Below are 20,783 nucleotides of genomic sequence, written 5' to 3'. Positions count from 1 at the left end.
ATTGCAAAACTTGAAAACTAGGAAACACCAAAGCAACACTACTCACAAAATGAATAATAAAATTGGAATCTCTAGAGTCAGCTATGGAACAGGATTTACAAAGATATTGTCAAATTTCTTACTTTATTTTTAATAAGTAAAAAATCACTCAGTGGTACCATACAAAATCAAATCATTAATTTTTGCACCTGGTATTTCAATCACCAGCACTGATCTCATGGGACAGAAATAAAACAGATAATGAAAAAAAACCGTCATTAAATTCATGCTGGTTTTCCAGCCTAGTAGAACTATACAGAAGAAACTAATGGCAATAACCGTTACAGAAAAAAAAGCAATGACAAAATGGTTTCAGATTTAATCACAAAATGAACTTAATCCTTACTGATTTTATTTATATCTGCTAAAGCACTGATCTCTATAAATAAGAATTGATAGCACGGTTCTGTTCTAAATTTACTTCTGAAGAGATGTGGAGGATTTAGATCAAATATAAGCAAGCTACTAGATCACAGTTGAGAATTACTGAATGGCTACCTGGAAAATATCAGTTATTGTCATAGAGCACAAAACAAAAAAGTGGGAACAGACTTCTTATAGGAAAGTGCTTTTACTGCTGCTAGCCTCTAAAGTTCCAAGCCATAGAGCTTTGATATTCCTGGATTCAATTTTAAGTAACATTAATTTTAAGCATTATATTTGCAATATACATGATGGGAGAAGGTAGGATATGACAAACCAAAATTAATTGCTTATTTCAAAGGTAGCCATTTCCTTTAAACTCATCCTGTCCACTTATCCTCACTTCCAACGCAGACTACCCTTTAATCATACAAATTCACCCTCCACTCCTAAATATATTTTCCCAATTGGATGATACTTTTACAAAAGAACGAAAAAAACACAGCTGGTTGACTAAGTAACTTAAACTATTTGTAAGTGGAATAAAAGGAAAGTTAAGTAGACAATATAAAAAGATACCAAATATGAGTAATACTGATGTGAATCTAGTTTTTAATTTATCAAAGTACCTATTAATGGTTTGAACAGAAGAGCAGAAGAAAAGCAGCTAGAGGGAAATGACTTTCTGTGGTTAAAAAATGCCAATTGCTTTAGAATGCATGATAGCCCTGGAAATAAAAGAAACACCTGCTGTTTTCACTGAGTTTACAGTGTTGAGTACACTTTATGTTATTTTAATGAAAGCATTTCTATGAACATATGCAATAGCTCATATCAGAAAACAGAAAGTTTCTATCAATAAAGACCTAAAAAAATAAATTTTTATCTTTGTCAACTCCCTTTCTGGGAATGTAGAATTAAATAATACATTTCCCTTTAAAATAAAATATTAATTTATTATTATTTTTTGTCCATTAGGCTGCTGGAAGAAAAAAAATCAAGACTCAACTAGTGATAATTTTTTAATTTCTACTTTTCATCTACTTCTAAGTACACTCCCTTTACAAAACCTTTTAGTCTTATATACTATGACAATCAGGTTTAGAGTTCCAAATAAATAAAACAGCCACACTAGAAGGCATACTAAAGAATCAAATGACTAGCCATATTTATCTGTTCACATTCATGGATTCTCTAAGCGGGTTGTCAGAGTCCATATGCTATTGTTAACATTTAGTCCCAGTTAACACCTGTCATCTGATGTGCTCATGACTTACAACACTGATGCTATCAGCAAGAGATCCTGATTTTGGGGAGACAGTGATATAACAAACTCTGGTTAAATTAGCAGAGGTAACATGTCAGTAAACTGTAACTTTTAAAGTTTTAAGAGTAACTACTCTTCATCCACTGCTACCATCCCTCCTCCATGGGTGTTAAATTCAAAGCCTCATCATGAGAGGTGCAGGGAGCCAGACACTGTTTGTATAGAAAAATGGGCCTCAAATACTAAACAAAAAGAAATTCATAAAATGGGATTAAACTTTTTGGATAGTTGCATTTGTTACTTTCAATTTCTTGATCTTTTATTTCTTCTGGTCTTAGATACATATTTTTTCCTTCTTTTCATCCAAAGAGGTTAATACACAATTTTTTGGTAAGCATTATAAAACAGCATTCCAGTTCGAAGTTGCTTGTGAGCACATCCACATATGAAGCACTACACATGTGTATACTATGCTTCAAAATACTTTACAATTCTTCACTGTAGTTTTTTACTGATGTTTCCCTTAAATTAAGGCTTCATCAAAGAGAAATCCATAGCATTATGAGCTGACTTTTTAAGCTCCTGAATAAGTGCATTCTTTCCAAAATCAAGTAGTCCTAAATTTAAGACAACTTCTGTTAATCAGTGTCATGACTAAAGTAGTATCTTACTGGAGGTCCAGGTAAATCTTCATCTCCATCAGTATCTGGAGCAAATGACACAGTAAGATCCACATATTTCTTTTCAGTAGAAGGTTTCACAAGTTTATGCATTCTAAGGAAAAATAAGCAAAGAAAAATAATTTGGTAAAATCTGTAAAATGAAAGAGTGATTTGGTGATAATGTTGTGCAAAGAATCTGGGCTTGTTTAAATTTATTTTTAAATCTAGTAATTCACCTGCTTTCATATAATTATTTTCTTTACTAAAAGCTCTAAAATCAAGACATTCTTTTACCTAACAGTTAATCAATTTTTACCTTTGCTGGTAATGATAAGGAATACAGACCACTTATTTAAAAACAAAAACAAAAAACAAAAACTCCACAGTAAAAAACTTAAAATGTGAGAAATGCTTTTAAACAATGAATATATCAAATATAGATCCCTGCCCTTGTGAATGAAGCTTATATTGGTGGGAGGGGAGAGACAATAAATAATACAGTAACTGTTAAGACAGTGATAAATGCTATGAGAAAGAGGAAAAGTAGAGCAGTGTAAAAGGGATTAGGCATGCTAGGCTGGGGTACCAGACAGGATGCAGTATTAAATAGGATTCAGAGAGGCCTCTTCAGGAAGTGCAAAGACCAGAGGTGAGAGTTAGTCAGATGGCCAACTCAGAAAGAGTTGCAAGCAGAGGGAAAAACTAGAGCAAAGGTCGCATGTTGGAGATTGGAATGTTCAAGGAAAAGTAAGGAGGCCAGTATAACTGGAATATTGTGAGCAAGGAGAGAAAAGTATGAAAGGAACTTGGAAGGGTAAGTGGGAACTAGATAATTTAGGGCCTTGCAGACCACTGCAAAGACTGGCTGTTTTCCTCCCTCTCTTCCTTTAGGTCTCTGCTCAAATGTCAGCCTTTCACATCAGAATATGGCAGGCAGGGACTTCCCTCGTGGCGCAGTGGTTAAGAACCTGCCTGCCAATGCAGGGGACACAGGTTCGAGCCCTGATCCAGGAAGATCCCACATGCCTCGGAGCAACTAAGCCTGTGCGCCACAACTATTGAGCCTGTGCTCTAGAGCCCACGAACCACAACTACTGAGCCCATAAGCCATAACTACTGAAGCCCGCATGCCTAGAGCCTGTGCTCTGCAAGAGAAGCCACTGTAATGAGAAGCATGCGCAGTGCAATGAAGAGTAGCCTCCTCTCGCCACAACTAGAGAAAGGCTGCACACAACAACAAAGACCCAATGCAGCCAAAAATAAGTATAAATTAATAAATAAATCTTTAACAACAACAACAACAACAAAAAGAATATGACAGGCAGAGGGAATACCTAGATTGCCCAATATACTGTAGCAACTTAATACCTCCTTATTCTGCTTTATTTTTTCACAGCACTTATTGCCATCTGACATACATATTTAATTGTTATGTAAACTCCTCGAGCAGGGCAGGGACTCTGCTTTGCTCACTGCTGTATCCCTAATGTTTACAAAAGTACCTGGTACATAGCAGGCATTCTTTAAAAAAATCTGTTGAATAAATGAAAATAACAATTTGGCATTTAAAAAAAATACTTGTCTCACAAGCCTAGTCCTTTTGTGTCTGCATATAAGAGGTGGATCTACTTTTACTTGATATATTGACCAAATCAGGTTTCTAAGCCTATTAGCTTATAAGCTAACCCTGAACGATAATAAACTCACAAGGGTATTATAATCCTATAAATCTCACTTGATAGGTAGCCTGTGGAGCTTGGCAGAGTCACTGTCTTTATTACTGCCATTAGATAGGAGTAAATCACATATTTTTATCTGAACTTCAACAACCTCTATATTTAATTTTCTAGTGTGCATCCAACTTATATTTCAACTTTTGAGAATCTCTTGCATATAATGTTCAATACTTACGTTAACTTCAATCTTTTTGCATGACCAGGCATTACAGGAACATAAAGCATTTTGACTCCCTGTACCACCATTGTTGGCTCAATTCCGTACTTCTCCTGAAAGTGAATACCCCAAAGAAACAATCAAAGCTCCACCCAAATATAAAATGCTGGATGACAATGTTTTACAACCAGTAAAAAGAGAGAAAACTCCTGCTAAATAATATTTATAAAAACCTCTAATGAAATTATGTATAAAACTAACAGATTCGAAGCAACTAATGAATAATTGTCTCACTTTGACGGCATTTATGAAATCCAAGAGGGTGAACTCTTCTTTTCCATGTATAATCCATCTGTCCCAAATTGTAAATGATATTCCATTTCTGTTGTAGAAAAATATTCAGAACAAAAACATTTAAATTTTCTTCCCTTTAGTAATAATAAAAAATCCCAGAAGTCCACTATTTGTGATTTAGCCAGATATTAATGTGGGACTAAAAAAGGAAAATATAACAAAATATTCCATAATTCCATCTTACTTCCCCATCGCACCACACAGGTAACCACTTTATCACTATGTTGTTTATCTTTCCAGTGTCTTATTATAAATCAGTATGTCTTAGCAAGAGAGTTCCATTTCTCTCTTTAAACAGTTGCATGAGTTTCACTGTGTGGATGTTCCAGTCTCCTATTACTAGACACTTAGGTTGTCCCAATCTTTGGCTATGATAAACAATGCCAAAATGAATATCCTGTACATATATCATTTGAGATGAGTGCAAATGTATCTGCAAGTTTGAAATATAGTGCTATATTTGCTTTAATATGGGTTATATTATTTTATACTCTCATCAGTAATGTGTGAGAGTGCCTTCTCATACTCTTGCCAAGATAATACTTTTCAAATTTTTGGTTGTTACCAATTTAAAAATTGAAAAATGGAAGTCCAGGGGAATTGATTTGCTTTGTCATACAACTTTTGGAACTAGATTCTTAACCTAATTATCCATTAGTCAGACACTAGAATGGCTTCTAATTCATCTGAATTAGGCAGACAGATGAAACCATAGAAAGTACAATGCTAAACAGTGGGGCAGATTATATGTTGTGAGAGTTCTATGGCTAGTTTAGTCAGCAATGCTTCATGCTACATGCAAAAGAATGAAATTGGACTCCTATCTTACACCACACACAAAAATTACCTCAGAATAGATTGAAGACTTGAATGTAAGACCTGAAACCATAAAACTCCTAGAAGAAAACTTAGGTGGTAAGCTCCTTGACACTGGTTTTGGTTATGAGTTTTTAGATTTGACACCAAAAGCAAAGGCAACAAAAGCAAAAATAAACAAGTGGGACTACATCAAACTAAAAATCTTCTGCACAGCAAAGAAAACCACTAACAAACTGAAAAGGCAACCTACCGACTGGGAGAAAATATTTGCAAATCATATATCTGGTAAGGGGTTAATATCCAAAATATATAACGAACACATATAACTCTACAGCAAAAAACCCAAATAATCCAATAATAAAATAGGCAGAGGACCTGAACAGACATTTTTCCAAAGCAGACATACAGATGGCCAACAGGTACATGAAAAGATGCTTAATTATCACTAATTATCAGGGAAATACAAATCGAAACCACAATGAGATATCACTGTACACTTGTTAGGATGGCTATCATCAAAAAACAGAAGATAACAAGTGTTGGCAAGGATGTGAAGGAACTGGAACTCTTGTATATTCTTGATGGGAATGTAAAAATGATACAGCCACTATGGAAAGCAGTATGTAGGTTCTTTAAAAAATTAAAAACAGAACTACCATATGATCTAGCAATTCAACTCCTGGGTATTTATCCAAAGAAAATGCAAACACTAACTTGAAAAGATATCTGTACTCCCAGGTTCACTGCAGCATTACCTGTAATACCTATGACATGGAATCAATCTAAATGTCCATTGATGAATGGATAAAGAAAGTGTGGTACTATATATAATTATAATAATATAATATATATATAAAATGAAGTATTATTCAGTCATAAAAGGAATGAAATCCTTCCATTTGTGACAACATGGATGGACCTTGAAGACGTTACGCTAAGTGAAATAAGTCAGACAAAGAAAGACAGATATCTTATCATCTCATGTATATGTGGAATCTAAAACAAACAAATCCCACAAAAAACTCAACCAACCAACCAGACAAAACCCAAAAAAAATCCCAAGCTCATAGATACAGAGAACACTGATAGTGCCAGAAACAGGTAGTGAGGGTGGGCAAATGGATAAAGGGAGTCACAAGGTACAAACTTCTGGTTGTAAGATGAGTAAATCATGGATATATAATGTGAAGCATGGTGACTATAGTTAATAATACTCTACTGCATATTTGAAAGTTGCTGAGTGAGTAAATCTTAAATGTTCTCATCATCAGAAAAAAAAATTCTATAACTATGTATGATAATGGATGGTGACTGGGCTTATTGTGGTAATCATTTCACAGCATATACCAGTGTTGAATCATTGTGTTGTACACTTGAAACTAATTTAATGCTGTACATCAATTATACAATAAAAAAAGAAAAAAGAAAAAAGAAAAAAAAGAAATGCTACATGAAGATGGGGTTTTGACCTCATCATGAAGTGATGGAAGAGTTTATATATATAGGAGAAAAGGAGAGATAAAGCTATTATTTATCCCTTTTAAAAGGTAAAAAAATTATTTCATTCTCATTATGCAAGAGAAACACACCTTCATGCATACCTGATTTCAGTTTTTCTTACTTCAGATGTCTCTGTAAACACTATAATTGGAATGGCTAAGTTAAAGAAACAATTTTTGTAAGCTTCAAATGGATAGTCACCAGCTACTTTGATCATCTCCAATGCAACCTAGACAAAAGAAGGTGATCTGATTATATAAATAGCCTAAAACTATTCATGACTTTAATTGCATCTATATAATTTTCCTGAATTCTTCTCAAGCATTTCTGTGTAGAGGATAAAAGCAGCTATTGGACTGGAGTAATATAAATTTCTTATAAGCCTCTAACTAATTTGACCATGTAATCTTCCTACTTTGAAAGCAGATATCAGAAGTCAAGCAATACAGCAGTCTAAAATCATTTAATAATAGGAACAATAATTACATAGCTTCTAAGAATAACACTACAGTACGGTATAATAACTAGGGCCATCCTAAAGATTCTAAATCATTAAGGAAAGACTAAATTTAAAGAAATCCAAATCACTAACAGAAATTACATTCATTTTAAGACAAAGAACTAAAATCCAATATAATCAAAGAGCAAAGATTAGGGTAGTTCATTTTATTCAAGAAAAATAGAGCATTTGGATTGTACAGAGGATACAAAGATGATGAAGAGGATTACTGCCTGTAAGAAAAGTTATACTCTATCTTGACAGAGCTTATTTTTTTACATTAAAATATCTGTATTATCTGTAAAAGTTCAAAATACAGATTACTGTATTTTCAGAAATATCTTACAATTTTAAATTATAAGATCAATATGTATCCCTCCTTCTCTAAGATCTCTGAGTGAATGGTTTGGGGTGGTGTAACAGGGAAGACAGAAAAGAAGCAATGAATAACGAGCATTTTCAAAGAATCATAATCTCACCAAGCCAGAAACTGCAGCAGTGGACGTTGCTATAGCAGGTATAATTCTACCTGCTATGCGTTTTGTTTTCAAACGGTCAGCTGGTTCAATGTTATACATTTTGGCACGAAGATTTGATGCAGCTGTGATGAAATCTATGTGTCCATTACGATCATCATCTTTTTCAAATGAAAGCACTGCCATCTGAAGGTCACCTGATGACAATAACCAGAAAAACAAAGTTTCCTAGTAAGTGATAAAGGCTTTACTAGGTAAAAAGCAAGGCAGTGTGGGTTCACTACTGTTAAAGATTCCTTTTTGTTTAGGTTTGCAAATGACTGAAAAATACAATGACAACAACAACATCCAGGGAACTGAAGTTACTGAAGGATATGAAAATGATGGCTTTAAAACCACTAAATTAGAAGTTTTAATATTTAAAAAAAAAACTTTCTAAAAAAACATAAAAATAAGAAAGCCATGTATATCTGCTATTAAGTGGCTTACAATAAAAAAGTCAACACTGGGTACTGTTCAAAAATTGATTTCATAAATACTACTCTGAAACATTTTACCTCTGATAACTAAGAATAGGGTATATTGGTCAAATAAAAATAAGTGTCTTTATGAAAGATTTCTAGATTAGTGGTTCCTCAAATCATTCTGTAGACAGGTGTATTTAATCTGTGATGAAATGAGAAAGTAAGAAATGGTAATATGTTTTTTTCTAGAATTATAATTATTAACTTAGGATATAAACATTTTACTTGCAAAATAAATAGTTGGCTGATCTAGGCTTTTCTCCTGAATTTTACTGGTCTTTGTGTAAAATCCCAAAAGTTTGGAAACTGATTTATGTAGTAGAAAGGTGCTGAGCAGGTCTAAAAACATGAGCTAATACGGATCTGTTTTTAAGGAATTAAAAGTTCAGTTTCTCGATATTTAAGACCATTTAGCAAAGGTGTACATAGGTCAGGTTTGTATTTCCTGTGTGTAATTATGGAGACTAAGAAGCCAAGAAGAAATCTGTCTATGATTTTTTTTCCTAAAGTGATTTCACTGGATCTCAGGGTTAGTCTCCAAAGGACTCCATGTTTTCTTCATTATGCTAGCCATAAGTTAAAAAGGAATCACACAATAGAATCTCAAGAACTAAAACAATCACAACAGCAAAAACAAAGCAGACTTACATTTCAGCCTTCTATGGTAGGGAAATGGTGGAGAAAGTTATGAATTGAGTCACAGTTAAAGATGAACAGTGACTTTCATATGATCATGGAATCAAGTAATATCAATATTATTGTTGTTGTTATGATTTAATCCCACAACCTTTTGAGTGTACAGCTTAGTGAAAATAAAAATCCCTTTAGTTTGGGGCTTCCCTGGTGGCACAGTGGTTGAGAGTCTGCCTGCCAATGCAGGGGACACGGGTTCGTGCCCCGGTCTGGGAGGATCCCATATGTCACGGAGCGGCTGGGGCCGTGAGCCATGGCCGCTGGACCTGCGTGTCCGGAGCCTGTGCTCCGCAACGGGAGAGGCCGCAACAGTGACAGGCCCACGTACCGCCAAAAAAAAAAAAAAAAAAAATCCCTTTAGTTCAAAACATTTTTATAAAGATTTCCCCTGGGCCTCCCTGGTGGCGCAGTGGTTGAGAGTCCGCCTGCCGATGCAGGGGATACGGGTTCGTGCCCCGGTCTGGGAGGATCCCATATGCCGCGGAGCGGCTGGGCCCGTGAGCCATGGCCGCTGGGCCTGCGCGTCCGGAGCCTGTGCTCCGCAACGGGAGAGGCCACAACAGTGAGAGGCCCGCATACCACAAAAAGAAAAAAAAAAAAAAAAAAAAAAAAAAAAATTTCCCCTTACTTGTGGTAGCTTCACTAGATGAAATAGCCTTTTCCAGTTGGAAAACAGCATTCCTCTCATCTTCACTGCTAACAGGAACATGGTCTGGTTTCCTTGCAGTTTCATCTGTTTGAACAACCTTTAAATATATGTATGTATATTCATTAATGATATCGCATCCTACACCTAAGTTTGACTAACAAATCTGTTTTTATCAAATAAGTCACAAAGAGAAAACATTCTATTGGTTTAATTAGATTATTAATCATTATGGCCCAATGTATTTTACACCTTCTGTTGTTAAGTAATATTATGTTATTTACATATTTATTATCTACTGCCTCACACTGACATGTAAACTCTATGAGAACAGGGATCTTTATCTTGTTCACTGAGATAACCTCAACATATCTAAAATAAACTTGCTTATAGTGGGTGTTAAAAATACTGAATAGTTTATAAGATCTAAGTTCATACAACTCTCTCTTAAAATTCCACACTAAAATAAAGTTAATGTTAATCAACAGTTTGTGATTCTGACAAATCAACTTCAAACCAAATTACATACCTCTAACTAGTGCAGAGCTGTTTTCTGTCTCCAAAGAAATTGACGAAATCCACAAAATATATAATACAGGCATCTTTTAAACATTTATTGACTACTGAAAAGAAGTTCTATCCCAAAGAATATGTCTTCCTTCATATAGTTGCATGCTTAGGGCAGCACATATAAGTAATTTATCTTTAAGAAATTACTTATTAAACACAAGGGCAGTGAAGTTAATATTCTCAAACCAAGAAACTAGCTACATATCATCATTAAAATACTATTTCTTATTAAAAAGACACATCCAATTCACATTTTTACATATTAAATATGATTATAAATATTTGAGAAATATTAAGGAGTCAGGGAAGCAGTAATTTTTATTTGCCAGAATGTGTAGTTGATATTTTTTGGCTATGGCATCTTTTAACTAGGAGTGCCAGATGCTGAAGCTTCAGTGGGAGCTGCTTCAAGGAGTGGTAAAAAAGCACATAAGTCATGTTAAAATTGCTCAGGGTAATTTATGCCGCCAAAACTTTGACACAGAATGAAGCAATTCAAGCTAGAAAACATATTGAAGAGCAGTAGAGACTTGTAAAGTTATTGATGCATATTTCCTTGGCTTCTGTCTAGCAGCTTTGCCCATTAGAAACATGGGCTAGGAATCTTCTTTATATAGGAATTTTGTTTTTCCTTTCTGTACTTTTGTTCTTGATAAACTAAAAGTCATAACATTTCATTCAGAAAACCTATTTACTTGCACAAAATGAACTGCCTACAAGTTTTCCTTGTCCCTAAAATAAAAATGCATAGTGGAAGACTGCACACACCACTTCCTACTTGAATTTTGCAGGGAGGCACTCATTATTCCACATTTTCCAGTATAGCTAAAGGTAAACGGAACAGAAGGTTGTTCTGTGGTTTATTTCTTTTTAGAGTGCATACGAAAAGGCACATAATGAACATGTGAAAAAGAAAAATATTTATTATTTTCAAATTTTAGTTACCCTGCCTAAATTTCATGTTCCATCTTTATTAATACTCCCTGTCTTTCTCCTTCCAACATATTTGCCTGACAAAATCCCAACCCTTGTTACAATCCAATTTACCAGCTATTCTACAGTAGCACCCAAGCAGCTAAAATGCCTTTTCTCCAGCCACATGTAGTGGAATACATTAAGTGGAATTAACATTAAGTGGATATTAAATATTGTCTCAAAATTCTACAACATCTTCTAATTCCCCACTTTTCCCACTCCCCTAGGCAATTACTTCACATCTTTTTTTTTCTCTGCTCAAACTTCCTCTATCTTCTCCCTGTCACTCAGAGCGATTAAGCTTGCTTCTTTTTTTCAACTAAGAAAATAATCTTTTTTTCTTGCATACTCAAACCAATTCCTTACAAATCCTGTCAGGGCTACTGCAAAATGTGCACAGAATCCAACCTCTTACCACAACTTCCCTGTTACCCACTGCCCCTGTTTATGGTTCATTCAAACCACCATCATATCGTGACTATAATCTCCTAATAGCTATTTCTGCTTCCTCTCTCATGTCCTAATCATTCTTAACACAATTGTCAGGGTCATCCTTTTAAATATGTCAGGTTGTGTCCTCTGCTTAAAATCCTCCACTGGCTTCTTATCTCATAATAAAACATGAAGTATTTATAACCCTCACTACCTCTCCAATCTCGCCATCTACCACTCTTCTCTTGCGTATTCTCCTCCAGAAAAATTCTGGCCTTCAAAGTCTTTCAAGGCCTTTCTCTGAACTTGTTCCTGCCATCTGTACTGCTCTTTCACCAGATAACAGTATGGCCCACTCCCTCACTTCCTTCAGGCTTCTGCTCAAATGTTACCATATCAGAGAAGCTTTCCCCTTTTATCTCGTATAAGATGACACCAGCTCCATCACCCTTTGTTTTCCCTGTTTTATTTTTTCTTATTAGCATTTATGCCCACAGTGCAATATTACATAATTATTGGCACTTTTTTTTAATAGTCTCCCTCTGGCCCAACTCGCACAAGAACAAGAATTTTGTTTTGTTCCTATGGGCTTCTCCAGGTTTAGAAAGAGACTTGACACAAGTAGAAGTTCAATGACTATTGGCTAAATGAATGAACTTGTACACATACCTTGTTGGAAGGTTTGAATTCCTGAATCTTTACTTCGGAAAGAATATTCAACAGGGTATCTGCTGATAAGTCCTGGTTTTTAAAACAGTAATTTTATCAACATAGTCTTAAAATTCTGAATTCTAAACCTAAAAAACAACCTAAAAAAGGTCCTTTATCATACTAAATATTTGAATAATTTATGATATAACTGTTAGACCACATCTGTTTGTGACATTTACTTTTATTTCTATAGAAATACCATCCACAAAGGCTGGGAAGTGGGGGTGGTGTGTGTAAAAAAGTACTTGTTAGGCAACAAACCTGAAATCTTAGTTCTTTCCACAAATTTTTTTTTTTTTTTTTGGCCGTGCCATGCAGCAGGTGGGATCTTCCCCGACCAGGGATCAAACCCGTGCCCCCTGCACTGAGAGCATGGAGTCTTAACCACTGGACTGCCAGGGAAGTCCATCCACAAATTTTTAAAAAGGTAGTTTTAGGACTGGTTGTATCAGACAGAGTGCCTTGAGATCAGGAACTATCTCTTCATTGTTTTACAAAGTTCCATGTGGAAAGTTATACTCAATATACATTGACTCACAGTAAATGGAATTCATACCTTTGGAAGCAGGAAAATATTTAAATGGTTCAGGATAAACTTAGATGAATTTAAGGCTATATACATGTTTATTATTAAGAATCTACTTAGGAAAAACTGAGACACAGTGCTTTTGAGGTCACCTCCAACTCATCACAAAATTATCAGTCCTTTCACAAAAAAAATACCCAACTGAATGCCACTATTTCTACCAGACATTTATGGTATATTTTACTGCGTGTTAATTCCAAAAGGGATTAATGTACAACAGGCATTTTTATATCTAGATCCAAAATAGCCAATTCTAGTTATGGATCTGGCTCATATTTCCCATTCAGCCTAGTACCTAAAAGTATATTAATTTATTTAGCTCTATTATGCATTTGAGAAGGAAAATTCACTAATGCAGACCTGCCTTTCAAATAAAACTGTATTAGATCCCTTTACATATGAGTCAATGAAGATGATGTCTAAGAGAAAAGGTATAAATGATAAAAGTTAAGAAATGTCAATGTAGGCTAGCATTTTCAAATCTCCTGAAAAGCATATGTTAATTTCACAAAAATAAGCCAAACAAATGATAACAAACAGAATCACTAAGAAATATTTAAAAATTATTATGAAATAGGTCACTTTGGGTTTTCAGAGTAATTACAATAATTAAAGTTAGTAGGTTATAAATGTTTTAAAAATAAAGTAAGACTGCTTTTACAAATATTTGTTTCGCTACTTAAGTTCATAAAAAAAGTGACTTTCTTCTACTTAGTGATGCTGCAATGAGATTGTAGCTTCTGCTTTATTAGAATGGGCAACACTAGAACAAAATGAAAAGTTTATATTGAAGAACAATTCTTATAACATAAAACACATTTTGACGATGCAATTAGCTAAGTCATCTAATTCTAACCTTTTCTATCACTTGTTAGGGCTTGAAGAATATCTTACCTCTTCTGTAAATGGAATGCAATAGACTGTAGCATATAATTTTGCAGCATTCAGAAGGAAACTGAAGTGCCTTTTGAAATTAAAAAATAAAGCGTGAATGCACAGTTTCAAAGATGTTTACCAGAAACTATAGCCTTTAAAATGCTGAAGATAAGTAATTACAGAATTTTTGTTACAGGATTATTTTTTTTAAAGTTAGGCAATGAAATTCTGGTCTAGACCAAGGCATTGTAGAAGTTATAAAAGAGAAAACATCACATGTTTATCCTCATAAGCACTAATATCCAGGTAGTGATCAAGACTACTTTGGGGAGAGAAGTGGCCAGAAGTAGAAAAAGCATTGAAAGAAAATTCATTTTAATTCATAAGAAAATATTACAAACTTGGTTTTAAAGAGTGTACAATAAGTTCAAACTAAGCAAATGAGTTTGTTTAAAAACAAAAAGGTAAGTTTTATAGAAGAAGCAATCAGAGCTTCCCTGGTGGCGCAGTGGTTAAGAATCCACCTGCCAGTGCAGGGGACATGGGTTCGAGCCCTGGTCCGGGAAGATCCCACATGCCATGGAGTAACTAAGCCCAGGTGCCACAACTACAGAGCCTGAGCTCTAGAGCCACAACTACTGAAGCCCATGCACCTAGAGCCCATGCTCTGCAACAAGAGAAGCCCCCACAATGAGAAGCCGGCGCACCGCAACGAAGAGTAGCCCCCGCTCGCCACAACTAGAGAAAGCCGGAGCACAGCAACGAAGCCTCAGTGCAGCCAAGGATAAATAAATAAATAAATAAATAAATAAATTTATTTAAAAAAAGAAGCAGCAATCAGGATAAGGTGACTAGAATAAGCACCAGAGGAAAAAACTAAGCACAGAATTACTTGTTGAAAGGAAGGTTAACAAGCTAAGTGTTTAATTAAAATATATACATATAAGTGTGTTTGTGTATAAAATGCATATCTAATATAGATAGGATATACAGGCATTTAGTCAAAGATCAACTCCTTTGAAAATTAACCTGAGATTATTTAGGGAGTTATTTAGTAGTGATCATTTTCCCCCATGTAACTGAAGTTTCGTATATACTGACTTCATTAAATAGGAAAACATCTGTCTTCATTTTACTTTTTAATGAATAATGTCAAAGAGATGACACTTCGGTTGTACTTTAGAGAAGACAAAAATAATAAGATTATTTACCATGTAAATAAGTAGATTCACCTATGTGTGGGGAGAAGAATTGTGGCTGGCTTTGTTGGCCAAAATGCTATGCTAACTCTTAGATTAACAGGGATGCAATAATTTAACATTAAAAAGCCTGCAGTTTTCACCCTGCAATGTAAACCTATACAGTTAAGAAGTTTACAATGAAGGATGTATATAAAACTGGATATATATACTTACAAAGGTTCATTTAGATCAAATTTTAATGGAGAGGGGGGCCTTTTTGGTGACTGCCAAAACAAACCTAACAAAATACAAAATACAAAATATTATTTTCAGTGTCAGCAGTCAGTAATAAATTGCATTAAACTTTCTTCTCAACACTGATATATACTTACTGCCATCTTTTAATCGTGTGTCCAGAGGGAAACAGTGAAGAAGCTGAAGAGCCTAAAGAAAAAATTGAATTAAAAAAAAATCACTACTTAATATTAACTGAAGTAAAAAAACCCCAAAAAACAACATACATAAAAAGACATACAGTGAAGTCTTCCAGTCACCGTGTACTCAATCTGTCCATTTTCCTGTCACTGCCCCCCACCTCAACTTGGAATAACTTCTATTGCTATTTTTTATCAACACTTATATAGTTTTTTTCTTTTTTTTGCATCTGTGGCAAACATGAATATAGATTATTTTGGCCCTTTTCACAAACGGTGGCATATTTTACATATCATACTGCTCCTTTCAAAGAGCTAATCCTTAAAACAAGCAAAAAACAGTAAAAATACACAGTATTTTATATTTTGAAATGATATGCTGCTTGAGATTTGCTTCAAAACCATCTAGGGGGAGGGTATATTAGGTGGGATTATAGATGAAATAAGATTTTCTATGAGCTGTTAATTGTTAAACCTGGGTGACAAATATATGAGGAATACATGGAGATTAATTATATGCTATTTTCTCTATTATTTCTGTGGTTGAATTTTTCCACAATAAGAAAAAGTTAAAAAACCCATAGAAGATAAGGACAAAAAAAGAGTTCTGTAGATTTTGAAACATGAGGTCATTGATAGTCATGGTAAGAATAATTTCAACAGTCCTGGGGAAAGAAGACACATTTACTGGATGAAGACATGGCAACAGTTAGTATAGACCACTTTTCCAAGAAGCAGAGCAAAAACGGAAGTGAAAAACATGAATGAGTATAATTTAAAGACTTTAAAAAGATGAGCTTATTTTATATTCCAATAGGTAAGAGCCTAAAGAGAGGGAGAGACTAAACAGAGTGCAGGACACATTCAAGCTTCTGTATGTAACTGGAGTAAGAATAACAGCTAATATTTCACTAAATATTTATGGGATGGACCAGATTCTACGCTAAAGACTTTGCATGTATTAACTCATTTGATCCTCACCACTATGCTATGAGTCAGGCACCAATTTATTACTCCCATTTTACAATGAGGAAACAGACAAAATGTGATTATTAGATATATATGGGGAAGGCAAAATTCCAAAAAAATTTCTGATGGAATCTCTATTCTCTCAGTCTCTTGCTTTACTCTGAACAACAAACTTTTTAATGATTACTGATTAAATGTATTCCTTCTTCTCTAGAAGGAACCTCTATTTTATTAAAACCCATTTTGTACACAGAGAGACAAGGATTAGTTAAATGTATAACTGACAAGCGAATGGGTGGAGTTTAAATGCATTCTTTAATCAGTAGCATTCAGGAAGAAATTAGTTGTGTGCCCGTCACTTGTTCTCAGTTAACTTACTAATTTCTGAAAAGCTTCCTGAAAGAAAGAATACACATTTTCAGGTCAATGAAATTAATTTCATAGTAATTAAATGAGCCAAGTTTAGACTTTTCCTTAATGTTTTATAATGTATACTTACTTTATGGTTAAAATATTTTTCAAACTTTAATCTTGCTAATTCTACACAGTGGGACCAATTTCTAGGTCTTCTGCTAAGTAACTTAATAACTTGAAAACAGCCTTCTAAACTGTGTCCAGTTTGTATCTTCTAGAATGAGAGGAAAAAAGAAAACAAAGCAAATACATGTCCAATTAATCACACAAACACACATGCACATATTCCCAGGAAATGTCAGCCAAAGTTTGAAGTGCCAGCTCATGTGTCTTATGATTTTATTATTTTCACCTCAAGCTCCCTGTCCCCGTCTTTCTACTTTCCCTCTTTCTTTTCTTTTCTGGAGGGGAAATGGGAAAAGATAGTATGCAAAATGTTAACTCTAAAGTTTCTTACCTCCCAAGTTATTCTCATGTCTTTTTTTTTTTTTTTTTGCTGTACGCGGGCCTCTCACTGCTGTGGCCTCTCCCGTTGCGGAGCACAGGCTCCGGACACACAGGCTCCGCGGCCATGGCTCGCGGGCCCAGCCGCTCCGCGGCATGTGGGATCCTCCGGGATAGGGGCACGAACCCGTGTCCCCTGCATCGGCAGGCGGACTCTCAACCACTGCGCCACCAGGGAAGCCCTCTCATGTCTTGCTAGTGGTAAGTTAGTACTATGTATGTGCTTACTATACGAAGTGCTATGAACAATATGTTACACTAAAAAGTTGGCCTTCTTACTGTAGGATTAAAGGAAAGTGAAAAAACAGCTTAGAAGTTGCCCTCACCATTAGACTAATAAATCTGAGACCATTCCTACTCCTGAAATTTTCACTAAAACTTACCTCAGTTTTTTCCAAAGAGCTTATTAACAATCTGTTTTATTATTTGTAGCTCTCTTATCATTTATCAAATCCTTATTAGGTTGAACCATATGAATTGCTGTTCTGTGAGTCAAACATTGTAAAATATGTGCACCTCCATATAGTTTGACCAAATTAAAAATGAAGGGTTATTTGTGACCTGCTAACTTCGAGATTCCTCATATACTTACTATATACAATATTAATGTATAATCTCTGTTTAAGGAGGTAAACTATTTATAGGCAACTTGAAAATAAGATTACACTGACATAAAGTGTTGGGGTTAGCAGATACAAACTACTATATACAGAATGGATAAACGACAAGGTTCTACTGTATAAGACAAGGAACTAAATTCAAGATCCTGTGATAAACCATAATGGAAAAGAATATGAAAAAGAATGTATATACATATAACAGAATCATTTTGCTGTACAGTAGAAATTACTACAACATTGTAAATCAACTATACTTCAATTTGGAAAAGAATATGAAAAAGAATGTATACACATATAACAGAATCATTTTGCTGTACAGTAGAAATTACTACAACATTGTAAATCAACTATACTTCAATTAAAAAAAAAAGTGTGTTGACTTTTACCTTTAAGACTTCTTCTGCAGATGGATAGGTTTGCCAAAATTTGTTAAACAATGAAGGCTTGTAGGAAAAGGAACTTTCAAACTATAAGGGAAAAGGAAAACACATTACAAATAAAAGTATGTTTAAAAGTTGGAAATATCTGATGAATTGGGCAATTGGAATTGACATGTATACACTGATGTGTATAAAATTGATGACTATAAAGAAACTGCTGTATAAAAAAATAAATAAAATAAAATTAAAAATTTTTTTAAAAAGTTGGAAATATCATCTTTTCTACTTCAAAGAAAAATTTCTTAAAAAATATCTTTATTACCTTATCTCTTGCCCATTGTATAGTGTGTTCAATAGCAGCTGGAAAGGATTTTAGGGTACAAAATGGTATTTCCTCTTCTGGGGGATCCCGCTATTTTATAAAATATGACAACAGTTAAGAGAAGCAATGACAATTTTTTATGGAATGAATTTACTTGAGTGTTTTAAGACCATTAAAAAATAAAATTCAAAAATAAAATAAATCCAACATTTTTTATCTTCTTTCTCCTACACATTAAGAAGAAAAGTTTATTCTTTTGACACTTAACCCACGTGTTTATAGCAATGTAACAACAAACACGAATTCTATTGTCACTTATTATCTGTGCACTCCTTTGGTACCATGTAGTACTCATATAGCAGATTATCATATATAATTACTTTTTTTTTTCCTCCCAGTATCAAGGTGACATTTAACACTTTAAATATTCTGCATTTTAAAAAATAATTCAAGAATTCCCAATATAGTGCCCACATACTGTTTCTTTCTCCAGGGAGAAAAAATATTTGTAAGCAGGAATATGTTCTTGATGCTTGGTATAGTTTCTTGCAGAAATTGTGTATTAAATAAATGGCAAATGTCTATGTTGTGTCATATGAAAAAGTACCATTGAAGAAATCCATATTCTCTTAAAGGGTACATTTGGTACATTTAGTCTTATTGGCTTACCCAATCTAAAACAACTCACTTTGTCTCTTTTTACTTAGAGATTTTATTTTAGTGTGTTGATCAATAAAATACCACAGAATATTTTATAAACCAAAAAGGAAAGCCAGATGTAGTATTCAATTCTAGTTTTTCTGAGTATGAAGTTAGAGAATATACATATAGGAGAAGGGGAAGATGTGGTAGAATGAGAGAATCAAGGGAACTTTCAGAATTTTGTAACATCCCCTACTTTGAAAATCTTCTAGTATGATCCCAACATATCATGATTTTCTCCACCTAATTTCCTTCAAATCAATTATCAATTTTGTCTATTATAGTGTTTTCACTATATAAACTTCTGATTGCATGAGAGTAAAGGGGAAAACAAATTTTATTAAAATTTAAAAAATTTTCTAAACCAAACATATCCATTAAATAAAGGGATATTTATGCTTGTAAAATAATATTCTTCTTTCAATTTTACAACTTGGGTTGACCTTTTTTTTTAAATCCCCAAGCCTACATTTCTTAGACCAGTGATTTTCAAATTTGGCAGTACCTCAAAATCACTTGTGGAGGTGAAAAAAAAAGTTACACCTATATCATTTGTATAAAATATATGGTTATAAATGGCTTGGTCCCTCATATGGAGAAACCGAGTCTTCAGTAAGATTTTGGGTGGGTCACCAGTTCAAAGTTTGCTAAAAACTAATCAAGCAGCTCTGAGAAGCAAACAGTAAACACAAGAATAATATTCCAGAAAGACCGGAAACAAAATTTTGATGATTAAAAAAATAAGTTCAGCTACATTAAAAAAAATGTCTATACACATATGCACAGACATCATTGGCAGATCAAAAACAGAAGGGATTAGGAATGCTAAACCAAATTTTCTGAGTAATGAAGAGAAATAAACCATGAGATATAAAAATGATGATATAAGAGATATTTACTTTAAAAAACTGGTTTACTTACATGACTATTATAGGATTCAGTTAAATGAGGTACAATAACTTCAGTGTGTCCCTTAGTGCCCATTGTTCCAGAATCTAAGAGGGGCCGTAGATTTGCTAAGCAACGGCTATGTGAAAAGAAAATAGGTAACAAACATAAAAGTGAGCAGTAACAATGTAAGCAGAGGACAACTTACCAATTTCTACTGACCATTTCACATGTTGATCACTTCTTAGATATAACACTTTAGGAAACAGATACATGACCACCAAACAACCCATTTATTATTACCATCCCCTTCCTCCCACAAACTTTGTTGCTTACCCTAGCAATTTTTGTCTCTACCTTCCATTCCCAAAGTTTGGTAGTTTTAGAACAAGACACATTACATTTATCTTGTTCTAAAACTCCTACACAGAATGGATAAACAAGTTCCTCGTGTGTAGCACAAGGAACTATATTCAATATCCTA

The 20,783-nt window shown here is 34.2% G+C and overlaps 1 protein-coding gene across 1 annotated transcript in view; it reads right to left on the bottom strand.

Moving 5' to 3' along the window:
- Positions 1 to 106: 106 nt before the first annotated feature.
- The window catches only part of UBA6 (ubiquitin like modifier activating enzyme 6), a 92,211-nt gene continuing 71,534 nt past the window's right edge, over positions 107 to 20,783 (bottom strand). Inside the window, exons 20-33 of the mRNA XM_060108982.1 lie at positions 20,333 to 20,438; positions 18,710 to 18,799; positions 18,394 to 18,474; positions 16,969 to 17,097; positions 15,459 to 15,510; positions 15,301 to 15,364; positions 13,904 to 13,973; positions 12,382 to 12,453; positions 9,718 to 9,835; positions 7,876 to 8,069; positions 6,999 to 7,126; positions 4,519 to 4,606; positions 4,243 to 4,337; positions 107 to 2,443 (exon numbers count right to left, since the gene is read on the bottom strand). Coding sequence (XP_059964965.1) covers positions 2,308 to 2,443; positions 4,243 to 4,337; positions 4,519 to 4,606; positions 6,999 to 7,126; positions 7,876 to 8,069; positions 9,718 to 9,835; positions 12,382 to 12,453; positions 13,904 to 13,973; positions 15,301 to 15,364; positions 15,459 to 15,510; positions 16,969 to 17,097; positions 18,394 to 18,474; positions 18,710 to 18,799; positions 20,333 to 20,438 — 1,423 coding nt within the window. The 3' untranslated portion in view covers positions 107 to 2,307. The remainder of the gene's footprint in view (positions 2,444 to 4,242; positions 4,338 to 4,518; positions 4,607 to 6,998; positions 7,127 to 7,875; positions 8,070 to 9,717; positions 9,836 to 12,381; positions 12,454 to 13,903; positions 13,974 to 15,300; positions 15,365 to 15,458; positions 15,511 to 16,968; positions 17,098 to 18,393; positions 18,475 to 18,709; positions 18,800 to 20,332; positions 20,439 to 20,783) is intronic.

The sequence above is a fragment of the Mesoplodon densirostris genome, chromosome 1 (assembly GCF_025265405.1).
Source record: "Mesoplodon densirostris isolate mMesDen1 chromosome 1, mMesDen1 primary haplotype, whole genome shotgun sequence".
Lineage (NCBI taxonomy): Eukaryota > Metazoa > Chordata > Mammalia > Artiodactyla > Ziphiidae > Mesoplodon > Mesoplodon densirostris.
Note: the sequence above shows the minus strand (reverse complement) of the source record. Positions and strands in the feature narration are given on the sequence as shown.